This window comes from Fusarium tjaetaba (assembly GCF_013396195.1).
Source record: "Fusarium tjaetaba strain NRRL 66243 chromosome Unknown NRRL66243_c0000188, whole genome shotgun sequence".
Taxonomy (NCBI): Eukaryota; Fungi; Ascomycota; class Sordariomycetes; order Hypocreales; family Nectriaceae; genus Fusarium; species Fusarium tjaetaba.
Genome location: NW_023501384.1, coordinates 16,677 through 31,936, shown reverse-complemented (window position 1 = coordinate 31,936; position 15,260 = coordinate 16,677). Strand labels below are relative to the sequence as shown.

At 48.1% G+C, this 15,260-nt stretch overlaps 3 protein-coding genes across 3 annotated transcripts; 2 read left to right on the top strand and 1 right to left on the bottom strand.

Annotated features, from left to right (window-relative positions):
• Window positions 1–3,280: 3,280 nt before the first annotated feature.
• Window positions 3,281–4,338, top strand: FTJAE_8570 (uncharacterized protein; the record flags this gene model as incomplete). The annotated part of the gene is made up of 3 exons (XM_037355400.1): window positions 3,281–3,495; window positions 3,679–3,738; window positions 3,828–4,338. 3 exons carry the CDS (start codon window positions 3,281–3,283, stop codon window positions 4,336–4,338), a joined length of 786 nt encoding a protein of 261 aa, XP_037204287.1.
• Window positions 4,339–7,101: 2,763 nt separating this feature from the next.
• On the bottom strand, window positions 7,102–11,303 carry FTJAE_8569 (phospholipid-translocating ATPase; the record flags this gene model as incomplete). Its single annotated transcript, XM_037355398.1, has 3 exons — window positions 7,102–7,282; window positions 7,335–8,002; window positions 8,058–11,303. The coding sequence occupies 3 exons, from the start codon at window positions 11,301–11,303 to the stop codon at window positions 7,102–7,104; spliced, it is 4,095 nt and encodes a 1,364-aa protein (XP_037204286.1).
• A 1,837-nt stretch (window positions 11,304–13,140) lies between these two features.
• On the top strand, window positions 13,141–14,835 carry FTJAE_8568 (HASPIN kinase; the record flags this gene model as incomplete). Its single annotated transcript, XM_037355397.1, has 2 exons — window positions 13,141–14,100; window positions 14,155–14,835. The coding sequence occupies 2 exons, from the start codon at window positions 13,141–13,143 to the stop codon at window positions 14,833–14,835; spliced, it is 1,641 nt and encodes a 546-aa protein (XP_037204285.1).
• Between the last annotated feature and the right edge of the window lie 425 nt (window positions 14,836–15,260).

Here is a 15,260-nt window from a genome sequence, read left to right as displayed (position 1 = left end):
ATATTCGCCAGGCTAGCATGCGAGGACCATACTGTAGATCGACGACTGCCACACAATCACACATGTTTCCCTCTAGGAGCACCACATGGGTTGTCTGATAGGCAGTCTAGGAAGGTTGATCAATAGGTATCTTCTGCCTCTTTCTCGGGGAGTTTTCTCACGTGTGTATCGCCCATTGGATGTTATGGATGCACATCATCAGGGCAGCTAGAACTTGCGCCCCCTTGGCTTAGCGGCCTTCTTCCCGCACATACAAGATGTACCGGCCCGCGAAGCTTTCGGGAGAATCACTTAGAAAAACGTCATTTAGGGTGGGCGCCAGGAAACTGGATTAGCGGTATGTCAGGAGCCCAGACTGGCTTTCGTTGCGTAATTTGATGGAGCGTTACGATGCAATTGCGCCCAGAGTCCGACAACACACATACCAAGACGGCGAAACGTGCCTCGTACGGTGGACACGAGCTAATAAGTTCCAAATCTTGGGACCTATTGTGGGCTTTGTGGCTGGTGCCTGAAGCTGCAGTACAGATAGTCCAGCAACAAGTCATGGGTGGGCAGTCCCCTACTTAGCCCTTCATTGGGACTGGAATATCGGATGACAGAAATATTTTGACAGTTTTAGAGCATGTTTACCTTCAGTTATATATTATCTCATCTCTCCCGCCTGCTCATGCCTTTTCTGCACCTCATAGTATTAAGATATGGACGGTGACCTGAAGGTTTAGATAAGTATCTAAGTGCCTAGTACCCAGATACCTTCCTGGTAGGCTACCTTAGTACCTATCTTCAGGGGTCAACCATCTTGGGCCAGTTTCCTCAGTTCAACTCGCTGAGGCAAGAAAACCTAGGTAAGTATTTGCCTCAGTTAGACTCGGTCCTGACTTGGTTACCTCGTAATGATTTTTTAAGACGCTTTGCCATATTGTGAGGTTTGTACTATCATTACGGAGTACCGATTGTGCCATAGCATGGTGTGCCATCGTCACCTGGCCCGCATCCTGGCAGCCGAGACACGATGACAATCAGAGCGGGCTATGAATTGCTCTCAACTTTCTGCGAGCGAATCCACTTTTTGAACCCTTGGAAAAAGATCATTTGGAAGGATGGCAATGGCAATGGCAGATAACGAGTACTTCTATCTACTAACGCAGACGCCCCCCGCCCGCTTAAGGATACCTACTAGTTGGTAAACACATACTAATCCGTGAGACAACTACACCAGCCGGCTTCACTTTCACCCAGAAGTGTTCGAATAGATAGACGCGTGCCTGGCATTCGCCCATGCGCGATGCAACATAAGGACAAGCAGAGCCTTCCTTATTGAGGTGCGGCATGGCTTTCTGTGGTGATGACGAGATATGGCTGGTTGATTTTGTCAAGAAGGTTATCATGTGCCGTTCTTGCGCTAGATGCGCTACAATGACCTATTCTGTTGCTCTATTGCCAATGCACATTGACAAGTCCCTGGTTCGCAGCTGATAATGCAACCCTATTACCGTTCCCCCATCATTGCTGGAGGTTGTTTATCTTAGTAGGTAGGTACTTTACCTACCTCATCTACGGAGTACCTAACAACTACATACCTACCTACTGAGGTGTCTAAGCAAAGCGACCACATACAAGAGGGCCCTCTTCCCCAGAGATAGCTGAGCTGGTCCATGGCAACCCCAACATCCTCTGTTGAATCTGAGCCTTCCACTTTCATCCATACTCTCACCAACCTACCTGTGAGACCGCTAGTCAGCATCCATCATTCAATCTACAGACAATACTAAGCGTTCATTCCCTCCTCCCTCCTTAATCGTTGTTTCCGGGCATACTATCACGTTTGCTGAAAGTGTGACGACGTCTGCAGACATCATATCAGTCCACCTGAGACAGACGGCACATCCTCCGACCTTTTTACTGAACACTCACGCATTGCATCTGTCTCGCGACTTACGCATACGTCTCCACACCTAGGGATTGCTTAGTAGTTTCTATATCGTGCCTTATTATCCCAGCTGTCGCGCAATCCGATAGTCGCAGCTTTCAGGGTCGATTGCGGCGGGTTATTGGCTGACTTATTGCGGGCGTTGCATCTCCGCTTTCGGCTCTCGCTCACTCATATATTCAATTAATCACGACAACCAAGGAGTCACCAGGTGTCTCCAACTCTGTCCCTAGGTTATTTATTAGTATCGTGCGCCCCGACCTCGCCCACCTGAAAGGAACCAACATCCCGTCTGTCCCATCGACACCACAAGCTGTCACTCGGATTCATCGAGCCAGTTATACCCACCCTGTCACTCTTCTGCATGGCTTCAAGCTTCGCAACGAACAAACTCCGCCATAAACGCTATTAATAAAGCGGCTCTTTCTCAACCTGCACATCAACTACTGGCTATTAATCCGGCTAAAATTGGCTTACATGACACTTACACGCCCTGGTTCCTGTTGTTTGGCTTCACGAATCGACGTCCGATTTATACATACCGCCTTCTTCCGTGCCCGAACAAATTACAGCACGGTATCTACCCCACGCGGCGGATCTTTCGTCAACATTCCGGTTCCTAGGCGGTAACGAATTGTCGAGTCAAACTCTCATCCGTGGATTTTCACCAGGAGGAAATTTTCGTCTCATCGAGATCTAAATTACCCAGACTTTCCCAACTTGATCTCGAACAGAAAAGAAAACCGATATTGAACCATTCGTCTTTCACCTACGCCGGACATTCTTTTCATTGAGGAAATTCTGCCCTACTTTGAGTCAGTTGGTCTCAGCTTGTTCAACCATTGTTCGTCTCCATCTACAACACTACCAGGCACTCGGGGAATTTATCGCCCTGTCGTCCTTGCACATGCCCATGTGCGTTTTCGACCACAATTTGCCACTTTGTTGCACCCTGCTATCACACAATTCTGGAATTTCTCCAGACGCGGTCAAGCTCGAAGGAAAAATTTGCAACCTTTTCCCTTTTTCTACCCCTTGTTGATCGAATCAAGGAGTAGGTTAAGGGGATTTTTGGAGCCTAGTGCCTCGATAAGTCCCCCCCGCAGTCGAACCACACTGAAGGGGCGTTTCTCAACCTGACCGCAGCAGCCCCAACTGCCCTAAATATCTACACTCTCCACTGATTTACAGTGGTACCGAGTACAGACGGTGAAGGCTATACTGGTGCTGTACACATATCATATCACCTGGCGGCGCCCCCCATCTCTCAGGATCCTTTTAGGATTGTGTTCTTAACCAAGTTCTCCATCCTTATCCCTTCATATTTTGTTTATTCAATTCCACGCGATGCATCACAGCCGGAAAAAGTCAGGCCACGGTCTGCCCAATTCATCTGCGACCGATGTCCGAAAAGCAGTTACCGCAACCGATCCTGCGAAGTACAAGAGGCCCGTCATGACACGAAGGCACACACCACAAAAGCTCGGTCGCAGTCAGCGCGATCGTGAACGGGAATGGACAGAGTCTTGGGAAGATGAAAGGGAGAGTTTCCCACAATTTTGGTAGGTCTCACGTTACCCCATAGTATTTCTAAATGCTTTCCACAAGCATCATGAGGCTTCTTTGCTTCTGGCCCAATGGCAGTGCTGTCATGTCCAGAAATTATACAACAAAACGACCATTTCAACCATGGCGCCTCACCAATTCACATAGATGAGTAAGAGTTTTGCTGACATGGTTGTTAGTATGACGTGCGAAAAGCAGTTCATCCCTCATGACGACATGTTTCTTTACTGCTCCGACAAGTAAGTTTTATTTCCATGAGTGGTGGACCTTGCCCTTCCTGTCTGGTTGAACCGCTCTGGTCCAGAACGATACTAATAATACACTGCAGCTGTCGCAGAGTTGATCAGACAGCATCGTCACAACCCACCTCTTCGGTCCGTCATTACGCGTCCTCAAACTATCCTTTCCATTCTGCCGGAAACTCGGAGCCCAAAGACATCATCCCTCGAGCATCTCCTTCACGGCCCAGCTCCATGATTTTGAGTTCTCCACCAGCCACTCCGGGAACCGGAGCACCGAATTTCCAACACACTTCGGCCATTTCGGCTCTCCGTTCTCTCAATGTCCGGCCCCCGAGCCCTCCGTCGCCTACAGGCAGCTCCAACAACCTGTGGCCTTTTAGCCGTAGTGCAGCAACCAGCCCATATAGCTCGTACAGCCGTCCTTCAGCCCCATATCTGTCATCGACATATGACGGGGGTTACTACGGCGCTGGAGGTAGTGGATACAACTATGAGGCAACGTCAGGCGGCATGGATCGGCCACTCCCTTCTCGCCATCCCAGCACCTACTCTCGGCCCAGAAGCATTGAGCTGGTGACACCCATGGTCAGTAGATGACTGGTGCGTTCAGCTCTCTAGCCATGGGCGCCTACTGCCCTACAAAAGTGTGTACAAACTTCAGTACATTGCGGAACTCGACAGCAGCTCGGAAGGGCTAGTAGCACAGAGTGTTCTGCTGGATGGGCGGTGTCTCACTTCACGGCCGGAGCTTCCGTCATGAACCCCGGCGAGTTTGGCCTATCCAAACATGACCGCAAAAGTCTAACTTTGCGGGGTTTGCATCAAGCTCACAGGGGTATTCAGCGCCCTTGCAACAGGGGCTAAAAGTTGAGCAAGCTGGACCTTCAGAAAACAAGTTCCAGGCCCTCATTTCGTACTCGGTACCGAATAGAGTAACTACAGCACGCAGTACGGGGGTCGGTATATTGCCGAGATTTATTGTTTCTTTTTCACATTGCATATTCGGGGACGGTCCTCCCGACCGTCTTCCTGGCGCTTAAAAGTTTCTCTCTTTCGCATCTCCAGCATTTATCAATCTCAGAATGGTATGGATATTACCATGTTAGTTTTCCATTTTTATATCCTCCATATAATCTTTGCTGTTGGACCCTCTATGGGATTGTTGGTTATTTTGCACGCTCGAAAGTTGTTGCCTCATCGATCTGTTCTGGACACACTTCTACGCAGACAGATAACTCATCAGTCCCAATTTGAAGCAGAGTATGGGTTAAGGGCCCCGGTTTCTGCGACAAGTTAGGTGTAAGACAACGGCTGCTTGGGCTAAGCTGGGGTTCTGGCGTTTCTTCTTATCTGTACGGAGTATATTGATTTCAATTACCATGACGGTGAGTACACGCTCTGGCACGGCAAAGCAAAGTAAACAAGGCACGAGACGAGATCACACGGCATCGCTACGAAATTATTAGCATGGGCAACGGCATTTGGGAAGCGGGTACGGCGTACCTGGGCAATTGTATAATTTAAACATTTTCTATTCTTGGCAGGCTTTCTTGTGGACTCAGCGAGGGATATTTGAGCATAACCATATCTGTCTATGTACCTAGGCTCAACAGCCGCGTGGTCTCCATTTTCTTCTTCTTCTACTAGCATCCATATACACATACATTTAATATAGAACAACGGATAAATCTAATGACTCAATGAGGCACCGTTACTTCACACATTGTTTCCCTGTTGCTTCATGACCTTGACCTTGATATCTCCTGTAACTAGATTAGTCTGGGCGACCCCTCAAACCATCAAAAGTCTCCTCCAGTTGCCCCTGTCTTGCTCCACGCTTTGATCCCCGGATTTTCATTCTCCACCCCACGCCATGTCAACACTAATGCCAATGCAATCAGCCGGCCCCAGCCCCGACGGTGGAATTTGTCAAGCTTCTGCGTAACATGGAACAGTTTTTGTGATACTATGGCGCCGGCGCGGGTGCAGAACGTGCGTCATGCGCTCCAAAACTCGAGGTCTCGCTGGAACATTTGCCGACTGATCGTTCTCAGGCTTGGGTGTGCAGCAGATTGAGGAGAGCTGAAAGCGAGAAAGCAAGACGAATCACAATGCGTAATCGCAGAATGGTCAGACAGCATGCTGTAAGCTATGCCTGGCTGATGATACGAGACCTCACCGAGAGTATCAAGAGCACTTTTTTGTTCATGCAATCAACTGAGCGCCTTGGTGACGCTCATCTCTACATGGTATCTGCTATAAAACTACTCCCATGCCAGCATCTTCCCCGTGGCTTATGCCAAGTTTCATCCACTGCGGTCTGGTACACCCAAAGTCGCTTCCGATTTCGATCACTCTACCATCCTTATGGGATACTTTTTGACAGCGCATCAAGGCCAGGTACGTAACACCTCATTTGCAGATCACTGCCAAAGGACAGTCGTGTCTCAGATCCTATTGCATTGCAGTATTTGTGATATGGTCTGCATCTGCCACCTGTTCAAGGTTCCTTGCATCACACTTGAATGTGACTCAACTACTTTGTACCTTGGGCAACCTCAGCCGGCCGAGTGTGGATAATGTACACCTCTGTATGAGAAAAGGCGAACAATAAATGTTGATATATACCCTCTGTGGATCAAGGGGTCTGGTCATCATTGCTGATTCGATAAGGACGCCTGGTCATATGCACCTGTGTATGTAGCTACAATAGACGCTGATGTGTCATGCTTTAGGCACATGGTTCTGTAAATAACATAATCATTTATATGTATTTGCTGTGAAATGTGAAGTGCTCGTTACAGAGTACACTTTGACCATACATGTTGAGAATATTAGTCTCACAAAGTCGAGGCGACGGACTCGAAGCAAAAGTTAAAGATATGTTTTTGCTTATTAATAACTTTCACAGTTGAAAGATGGTGTGGCTGGTTACGGTGATGAGATGTGACCAAAATATAATAATCTCTAGCCTCCACGAAAGAGGCAACGCAATAAATGGTACCTCTCATGTTTAACGCATAATTTAACATACCAGTCTCCTTTCGTATAGCCTAGATCTCTTTTCGTATCGTCGTTCCCGCTTGTTTGAAAGGTGTTCAGGCACCTCTCCGAGATGTCCAAACGCATATATGCATCATGCGAATTTCAATTCATCGAGCCAACGACGCGCAGCTCTCAGCATCGTTAATTGGATAGTACAAGAAAAGGTGACTGAGCAGAACGACCGCCCGGTGCTTCGAAATAAATGGCAATCCAACTCCTGAGTAAACCCTCCAATATTTTGTATTCGTCACGCAAACCACACAGGTATTCTCAAAAGACCTGCTCACAATCCATCTCCCCTTCTGCCCCCGCCGGTTACCTGCCCGCTGACCTTGAGCTGGCCATCTCACCATATCGTCCACGATGCTTCGTGGTATCGTATGCTTGGAGCACACGTGTTTGACTCTCGTCAGCTTGCGAGAAGGCATATCCGCGTTGTTTACGCATGCGTTGCACTTGCCGCACTTTCCGAATTGCTTTCTGAAACTGCTCCATTCTGAAATACGTTAGTCTTGGGAGTTCCATGGCGTGGCGAGGAATCAACTAACCTGGGCCGATAGTCCTGAATATTGTACTTCTGGATTTCCTGGATGTGATGGTATGTTTGTGGTCGGTACATACGCTTCGCATACTTCCAGACAAAGTCACGCAAGAGGCACATGATGGCGAGGCAGACCGTTTGAAGCCAAAACACAGGGCTTTCGTAGATCCTTGGTATGGTACCGAAGTACTCCATGGACACGCCTGCCATAGGCGCTACGATACCATAGACGGCAGTAAGCACGTACCAAATGGCCATGCTTCCAGGTATGGCGAGGACATGGTACTTAGTCCAGTTGTTGGTGACTAGAGCAGCCTTACCTAGGACGGTCAGGAGAGTGGCACCGTAGAGCGCCGTACCCCACACCCAATGACCAGCAATCTTGCCATCTCCTTGGATAAGGTCACCATACCAGAAGAGCTGCGCCCAAATGTACAACACAATGGAATGGTAGATAGCGTTGCCTATCCACTGTGTAAAAACTTTAAATCGGAAGAAATAGTTCTGTTGGCCCATCATGTAAAGCTGGGGGTATCGATCCAGCAGGCGAGCCGAGATGAACTGATCCAGAATACCGAGCGCCAGAGGGGGCAGAACGGTGTAAAACACGTTGTAGAAAGATAGTGTCCATGACTCATAGATAACCTGACCAGAGAATACGTTTTGGAATGTGTACTGCCGCCAGTGTTAGCCATGGTTACACACACTCGGGGGTTCGTGCCATACTTACCCAGAACTGGGTCATATATAACGCGATGTTCTTGTAGAATGAGAACAAAATCGTCTTCGTGACACGCTGATAACTCCATGCACCATGAACCAACAATAGCTTTCGGAGAAAGCGGAATTGAGCGATAGCAACATCCGCACTTCGTGCGGCCTGAAGACCTTCTTCACCACTGATACCAATGCCAATATGTGCAGCCTGAATCATGGAGACGTCATTTGCTCCGTCGCCAATAGCAAGAAGAATGGACTCCTTTTGATACTTCTTGACCAGCTTTACAACCAGGGCCTTCTGAAGAGGAGACACGCGGCAGCAAATGACAGCCTTGCACATAATGGCCAAGTCAAGGAACAGTTTTTCCAAATCCTTTTCGAGAGCGAATGTCAAAGATTTTCCATCAATGATCAAAGCTAATGTTTCTGTTTCGATTGTGCCATCTCCCTGCGTCCTGATAGCATCCATCTTCTTTTGGATGTTGTCTCTTGTAGCAGCTGCCGTTTCCTCGTTGACGATCAGAAGCATCATATCTTCGCTGAGCAGCTTGCAACTCATCCCGATGTTAATGGCGGTTTCTTGGCGATCTCCAGTCAAAACCCAAACTTTAATATTGGCCTGTTGTAAGGTGTGAATTGTCTCTGGGACGCCATCCTGAAGGCGATCCTCGATGGCAGTTGCGCCGAGTAAGAAGAAGTCTTTCTCGATAATTTCCGAAGCCTTGTCCACCTCTTCAGCACGGTTGCCGCCAACAGTCATCTGGGCCGTATCGTAAATCTTGTACCATTCCTGGAACTCATTCTCTGGGATTTCTCGCATAGCCAAACATAGCGTTCGCAAACCTTCAGAGGCGTACTCCTCAAGATGTCGGAGCGTAACTTCCACATGCGGATTCTGATCATTGAGTCGTTCGAGAATAACGGTATCGGCCCCCTTACAATAGCATCTAATCTTCCCATCCGGGCATCGGTAAATAGTTGACATTCGTTTTCGAGTTGAGTTAAATTCGCAAACAGCAAGAAGTTCATATTCAAGTTCGCGGCCATTGGCATCGATGATGACCGACTTTGGCTTTCGGGCAGTGAACTTGAACCCGAGATCCAGGGCACCGGCGACCAAAGCGCCTTCATCAGGAGAAGCAGCTTGGTACTTGATACCCCCTTTCTCATCCATCTCCGGAATGACAGTATGGCAAGTTGCGAGCAATGACAAGAAGTGATCGATGGCAGGGGCAGTCTCGTGTCCGTTGGCGAGATTAGATTTGAGAGCCTTGTAATCGAAAAGGCCGACTTCAACACCGTCAACCATAGTTGGGCGACGATCCTCAGGTACATCTTCTGAGTATTGAATTCCGGCAATTGAACATTGTTTGAACTCCATCTGATTACAGGTGAGGGTTCCAGTCTTGTCTGAGAATACGTATTCAACCATGCCAAGTTCCTCGACCAAGCTTGACGTTCGACAAGTAGCAGGTGTATCGTTTTTATCGTAGTACATGTCGAGATCATCGTTGATCAGGATTCCGTGCCAATATTTCACCAGCTCCACGGTAACGAAGAGAGAAATGGGGACCAGTGCCGAAAACAGAACCCAGTATGTAACCATGTCCTTGAGAAATGTTTGAGTGATTTGTCCAGCAGTGTTGGTAGGATCCAGGAAGAGATAGGAGAGAGCATCGCCTTCGACCTTTCGCTGGATCAAATCTCCAACAGTACACACAATACTCAGAACCAGTAAGATACCTACTAGTAAGAGGACAAGCATGTTGAGTTTCCTCTCAACCTTGGTGCGCTTAATAGGAGCAGCAGTAGCATTTCGCATGAGTTTCGTTTCGTGGCCAGTAAACACTACAACACCGTGAACCCAAGGCGTGTTTCGTAAAGTAGCACCTCTGAGAAGGAGTTGCTCTGGATTGAGAGCAAATTCCTTTTCTCCGCCTCCAGTCTGCATTGTCAAAGTTGCCTCATATGTGTAAAGACTACTATTGGGCTGTTCCGACTTGATACGTCCCCCCAGCCTGCTAAGCTCATTGGGTGAAACCATTGAGGAAGTCTCTGGCAGCCCTTGTTTGATCTTGAGGTTTGTTTCGCCATCAAGGTTTGCTGTTTCGATATAACAGAGACCTTCGGGCTCAGAACTAGCCAAAAGAACCAGATCAGAAGGGAAAGGCTCTTCCGATTCCACTCGTATTATGTCTCCGACGGCCACATTGATCCACTTCGTTTCCTGGAAAGTTGAGCCTCGTAGGACCCGCGCTTTGGAAGTATTAAGAGCATTATCGGCTTGCTTTCTGCGGTAGTCCTCAACCAATTCCTTGACAGCAGATATAATAAGCACCACTATGAGAGGTGCAATAGTTGTGTAGGGATTCGTTGGTGACAAATTGGGGATCTGCTGAAGCGCGGCAGTAAACAAGAAGAAGATGTTGGCAAACTTTGAGAATTGTTCGTACAGAAATTTTGGGAGAAAGGTTGCGACGTTGTATTTCGCAGTCGAGATATGGTTATCGACATACTTGTTGGCGGCATTGGCTGGCGGATTATTGAGGTATATGAGTCGAGGACCAAGGGTTGATGGATCCGGCTTCGATCGGCCAAATCCAAACTTGAAGTTGCCCATATCAAACCTGCCCTTCTGAGCCTGCTGCGTTGGCTGATGAGAGTTCCCTCCAACGGAATCGCCTCGTTCATGGCCGGGTTCTGTCAGAGGCAGATCCATCTCTGAATATCCTTGACCGAGGCCTAACCTATTCTTGACTTTACCAATAAAACCTCCACCTAGACCCAAGACGCTGTTTCGATTCCGCGCGTTGTTCCTACCAAGGCCCGGGGTAGTCTCGTCAACTCTTGCCCCTCCATCTTGATGATAGTACGAGTCGCCTTCGACGGGATAATCATCGAAATCATCAGCGTAGCGTTGGTAATTGCCGAGTTCGGAAGTTTGGCTATACTGTCTCGTAAGGTAAGGATTTGAACCTGGACCGGATCTGGGCGGTACACCTAACCCGCCGGCAGGTTGTGCGGTCGAAGCATGATTCGCGTCTCGAGCACCGACGAAGTCGTCATAGGACACAGAGGTACGACCTGGCGGGGGGTCTTGGTTTTGTTCGTGAAAGCGCATCAGGTCGTCATCGTTGAGATTGGAGCGCTGTCCGCCATTGTAAACAGGTTGGTCATTGTCGAGGTCGAGTAACAGATCGTCGCGATTATTCGACTGTCCCGTATCGAAACCTCCTCCAGGCGGTCGCCCAGCCATGGCGGCGGACAGTTGAAGGCTGGACTATCGACTAGCAAAGGCGGCTGCCAGCATGCGGATTTAATGAAATAGCGTTGCGCGATGAAAGGTTCGATCGAGCAAGCAAAACTCAGTTATTTGATGTCGATACGATGCGATGAGGTCGAGCGACGTGGGAGGGTGCCAAGCGACAAGCTGACAGCCAAGGCAATGGGGGATGGAGACGGTGTCGTGTCGTCAAATCGTTAACTCCAATCGAATAGTTAAGTGGTTAGGTAAAGTAATCGCTGTAAGCTTGCCCCGTCCTCCGTAGGATAAGTGTCTGTGAATCCAGTCCTTCTATGGCTGGGGTTCGGTTGAGTGCCGTGGTGACCGGATTGCACATGCACAGCCTCCTTTTACCATGCGCAAGCTTTCTATTAGACGACTCGATTGGAGACCGTGCGGAGGGACGTTGGACGAGGCTCAAAAGACTGGGCTGTGGCCAGCTTTCAGTCTTTGATTGGCTAAATCGACTCCTGTCAAAGGTCTTTGAACTGTTTGGAGACTCTGCCTGCCTTAGCTAGAGCAGATGGGGCGAGTCGATAAAAGCCAATGGATCCTCCCTCTTTTGTCTTTTAAAGGTATGTAGTGGTTAGGAAAGGTGTTAGGTAGAGACTAGAGGAAAAGAAAGATTTTGAAATATGACAAAGCGGGTTACTATTGAGAGCTCCAACTTGGGCTGGTGCTGTCAGATCCAGCTAGAGTTAGTGGATGTTCACAGTGCTAAAGAAATGACACTCAGGGGAACTACCTATACTTAGGAGTCTCCCATAGAAGAACCCTGCCAGTATGATAAAAAAGATCAGCAACTCTCCATACCTAGTAATTCGGCTCGCTAGCGATTCAACGTTGAAAGGATGTTTGTTCTGTCCACAGACAGCTACTTCTCGCATTCTGTCTTTGGCGCGCAAGGGTCCTTCGGCTGGCAAACGCCTCTTCGCAAGTGCTACTCCACGTCTGCTTATGAGCTCTAGTTCGTCGTATTGTTTCTATTCATGGCTACTGGGGACGGAGTAGGTATGCTGTCAGCATCAACAGGCAAGAAACGAGCCACGATCCATTAATATGCCGCCCACATGCCGGGTCCGCAGTTACAGAGGAGACTGCCAGACTGCATAGGTAGGCATTTCAGACTAATAAGAGCGCATCCTCTAATAGATATTCACAAGGACCACCATTGGACAGTACATTCTCTAGCCATTAGTTTCATGCCAGGATACCAGTACATTCACAGAGAACGCATCTACCAAGCCCCTTTACGTCGTCACCTCGACGGATCCAGTAAGTGTATAGTATCATGTCCCACTTTCTTCAAGGCCCACGCTAGCCACGGTTGCTCATTCGTTTCAATGTGAGGCTGGGTGCTAACTATCGTCTCTCCCTACATACAGAGTATCTATGTGTTCTTACATCCATGGCTATATCTCATTTACTTGTTTTATATCAACTGGAGATGTTTGATACAAAGCCATTGTGCCAGTGAAAACCTCAAGAGGGTACATATGGCCCCTCAGTACTGACCTTTACCTACCTTACCTTACCTTACCTAGGTAGGTAGTTGAGGCAAGGTTCCTAAGTCAGTTCTTCCACTGAAGCTACAGTACCTAACTAAGGTGGCAGACCTATGGATCCTACTCTTGCTACCTTATCGTCGTACTGGTACAACACCTATGAGTGGGCCCGTTGTCCCACCAACCATTCTTTCTGGTTGAATATGTTTATATCGTGCATGACTGGTCCTTGATTACTGACTACCTGCGTATCTTGATAATAACACCTTATTGAGACTTTTTTTCTTCTTGGTATAAGCATCGAAATGACGCGGAGTACTGCGGTCAAGAAATATGGAAAACCGGCAAAACGGTCAAAAGCTGAACGTTTATTCGCCGAGCTACCACAAAGCCCAGTACGGCCCCAACAAGAACCAAACAGGAAAAAGGACTCTGTCTCTTTTATAACAAATAAAGTCTCGTCAATTCATCTCGATGAGAAACCAGCTACCAAGCCAAAGGCCAAATTGCCGAAAAAGACCATAGAGCCTGTCCCGGAGAAGATAAGCGAGGCTATCAACATCAAGAAGGACACAACCCTCAAGATCTCAGAGAACAGAGGCACTGCTGAGGCTAAAGAGCCAATTTCAGGTCTACCAGATGATGAGGATGACTCCGTCGATTTTCAAAGACTATTGGAGGCTCAGATAATCTCAGAGGCGGCCGCGCAGCAAACACAGCTCAGAACCCTCACGTGGGAGGATGTCTGTCCACCAGAAGATAGAATTGAGAAGATCGCTGAAGCATCTTACGCCGAGGTATATCGTGTTACCAATGAGCGTGGCACAAGTATAATAAAGGTCATTCGGCTCCCGTCGCCCATAAAGCCACAGACCAAAGCCCAGATTCGCTCTGGTTTGGTCGATGAAGAGCCTCATCCTGAAGAGGATGTACAGGGCGAGTTGCAAATCTCGGAATGGCTGGCAGATATTCCAGGTTTCGTTGTATACAAGGAGCGATATGTTGTTCAGGGTAAAACAACACGTCAGCTTCTCGAGACACATCAGTCGTTTCAAAAGAAGATGAAACGACAAGACCCGGACCGAGCACAGTTTTATCCTTCACCGAGTCGATATTTGGACGATACGCGTTTCTTGGTTGTTGAGCTGGGCGATGCTGGAACGTCGCTAGAAGACTGGAAATTGACGAGTGAGAGCCAACTATGGGATATATTTCTCTTGGAGGCTATTGCTTTAGCGAGAGCCGAGGACCTTGTGATGTTTGAGGTAATCCTTCCTGCAAAGCACACAACTTTGATTAAACCCACTAACTTTGAGTAGCATCGTGATCTTCACGAGGGTAACTTATGTATCCGGCAAGTCAAGCCACCTCGAGACATGGGTCCTCCTTCGGCGGGCTTCTTTGGATTCTCAGGCTTGGATATTACGATTTTGGACTACGGCCTGTCTCGTGGCGAAGATCTTTCCATTGAAAATGCGAAACCTGTGGCCTTTGATCTCGAAAGAGACCTCAGCCTGTTTACAAGTACTCATGCAGCACAATGCAAAGTTTATCGCCGAATGAGATCATTCCTTCTCCGTGCTGACCGTACATGTCTCCCTCCAGAAGTTCACAATACGCCCTACGCTTGGGGCATTGACGGACAACTCTCATGGGACGCATATGCTCCATACTCGAATGTGCTTTGGCTGGCATACCTCTACGAATATTTGACAAGTCACTTCAAGGGTGATAAGAAGGAGCTTGCAAGATTCAAGGATGAGACACGAGAGATGTGGAATTACCTGGATCCAGATGCCGGAGATGAGTTGCCCTGCTTCAGCTGTGCTGCAGACGTGGTATGCTTCGCAGTTGAGGCGGGGTGGGTTCGTCAGGAGCAACTAAATGGTGTTGATGAGTCACTGATTGAAAGAGAAGACAGCATTATCGGCGTGCGAGATGACATCAAGGACGTGAAGCAAGAGACCGCACCAGCCAGGAGGTCAACTCGAAGGCAATAGTTGAGGGAGCCATGTATGGGATAGATTGGACGATAGAATGGGCGGTGTTCTGAAGATTGATTTAGTGGAGTTCATAATACCAATGAGTTTTTTTTATTTAAACAATATCCATTTGCAGTGTGTCTTTGTCTTTACATTGAAAGCCAACCAAGCCAGTGTTTTTGCTAATATTCCATTAGATTGCCCTGGAAACCTGATCCTGCTGAACATGGTAAATATTCATCAAGACCAAGATACATTCTCGGGAGTGTACATTTATGATTGGCCGCGTGAGGTGCTCTTCCTCGCAAGATCTTGTTTACTTACATTGTGTTCGTTTGATCAAATTTTAGAAAGTTTGCAACTGTCTCAGATAATATTGTAATACCAAGGGGACGTGAGCGCACTGTGGTGCTGGGGAATCCAAAATGCCGATCACGTGACAG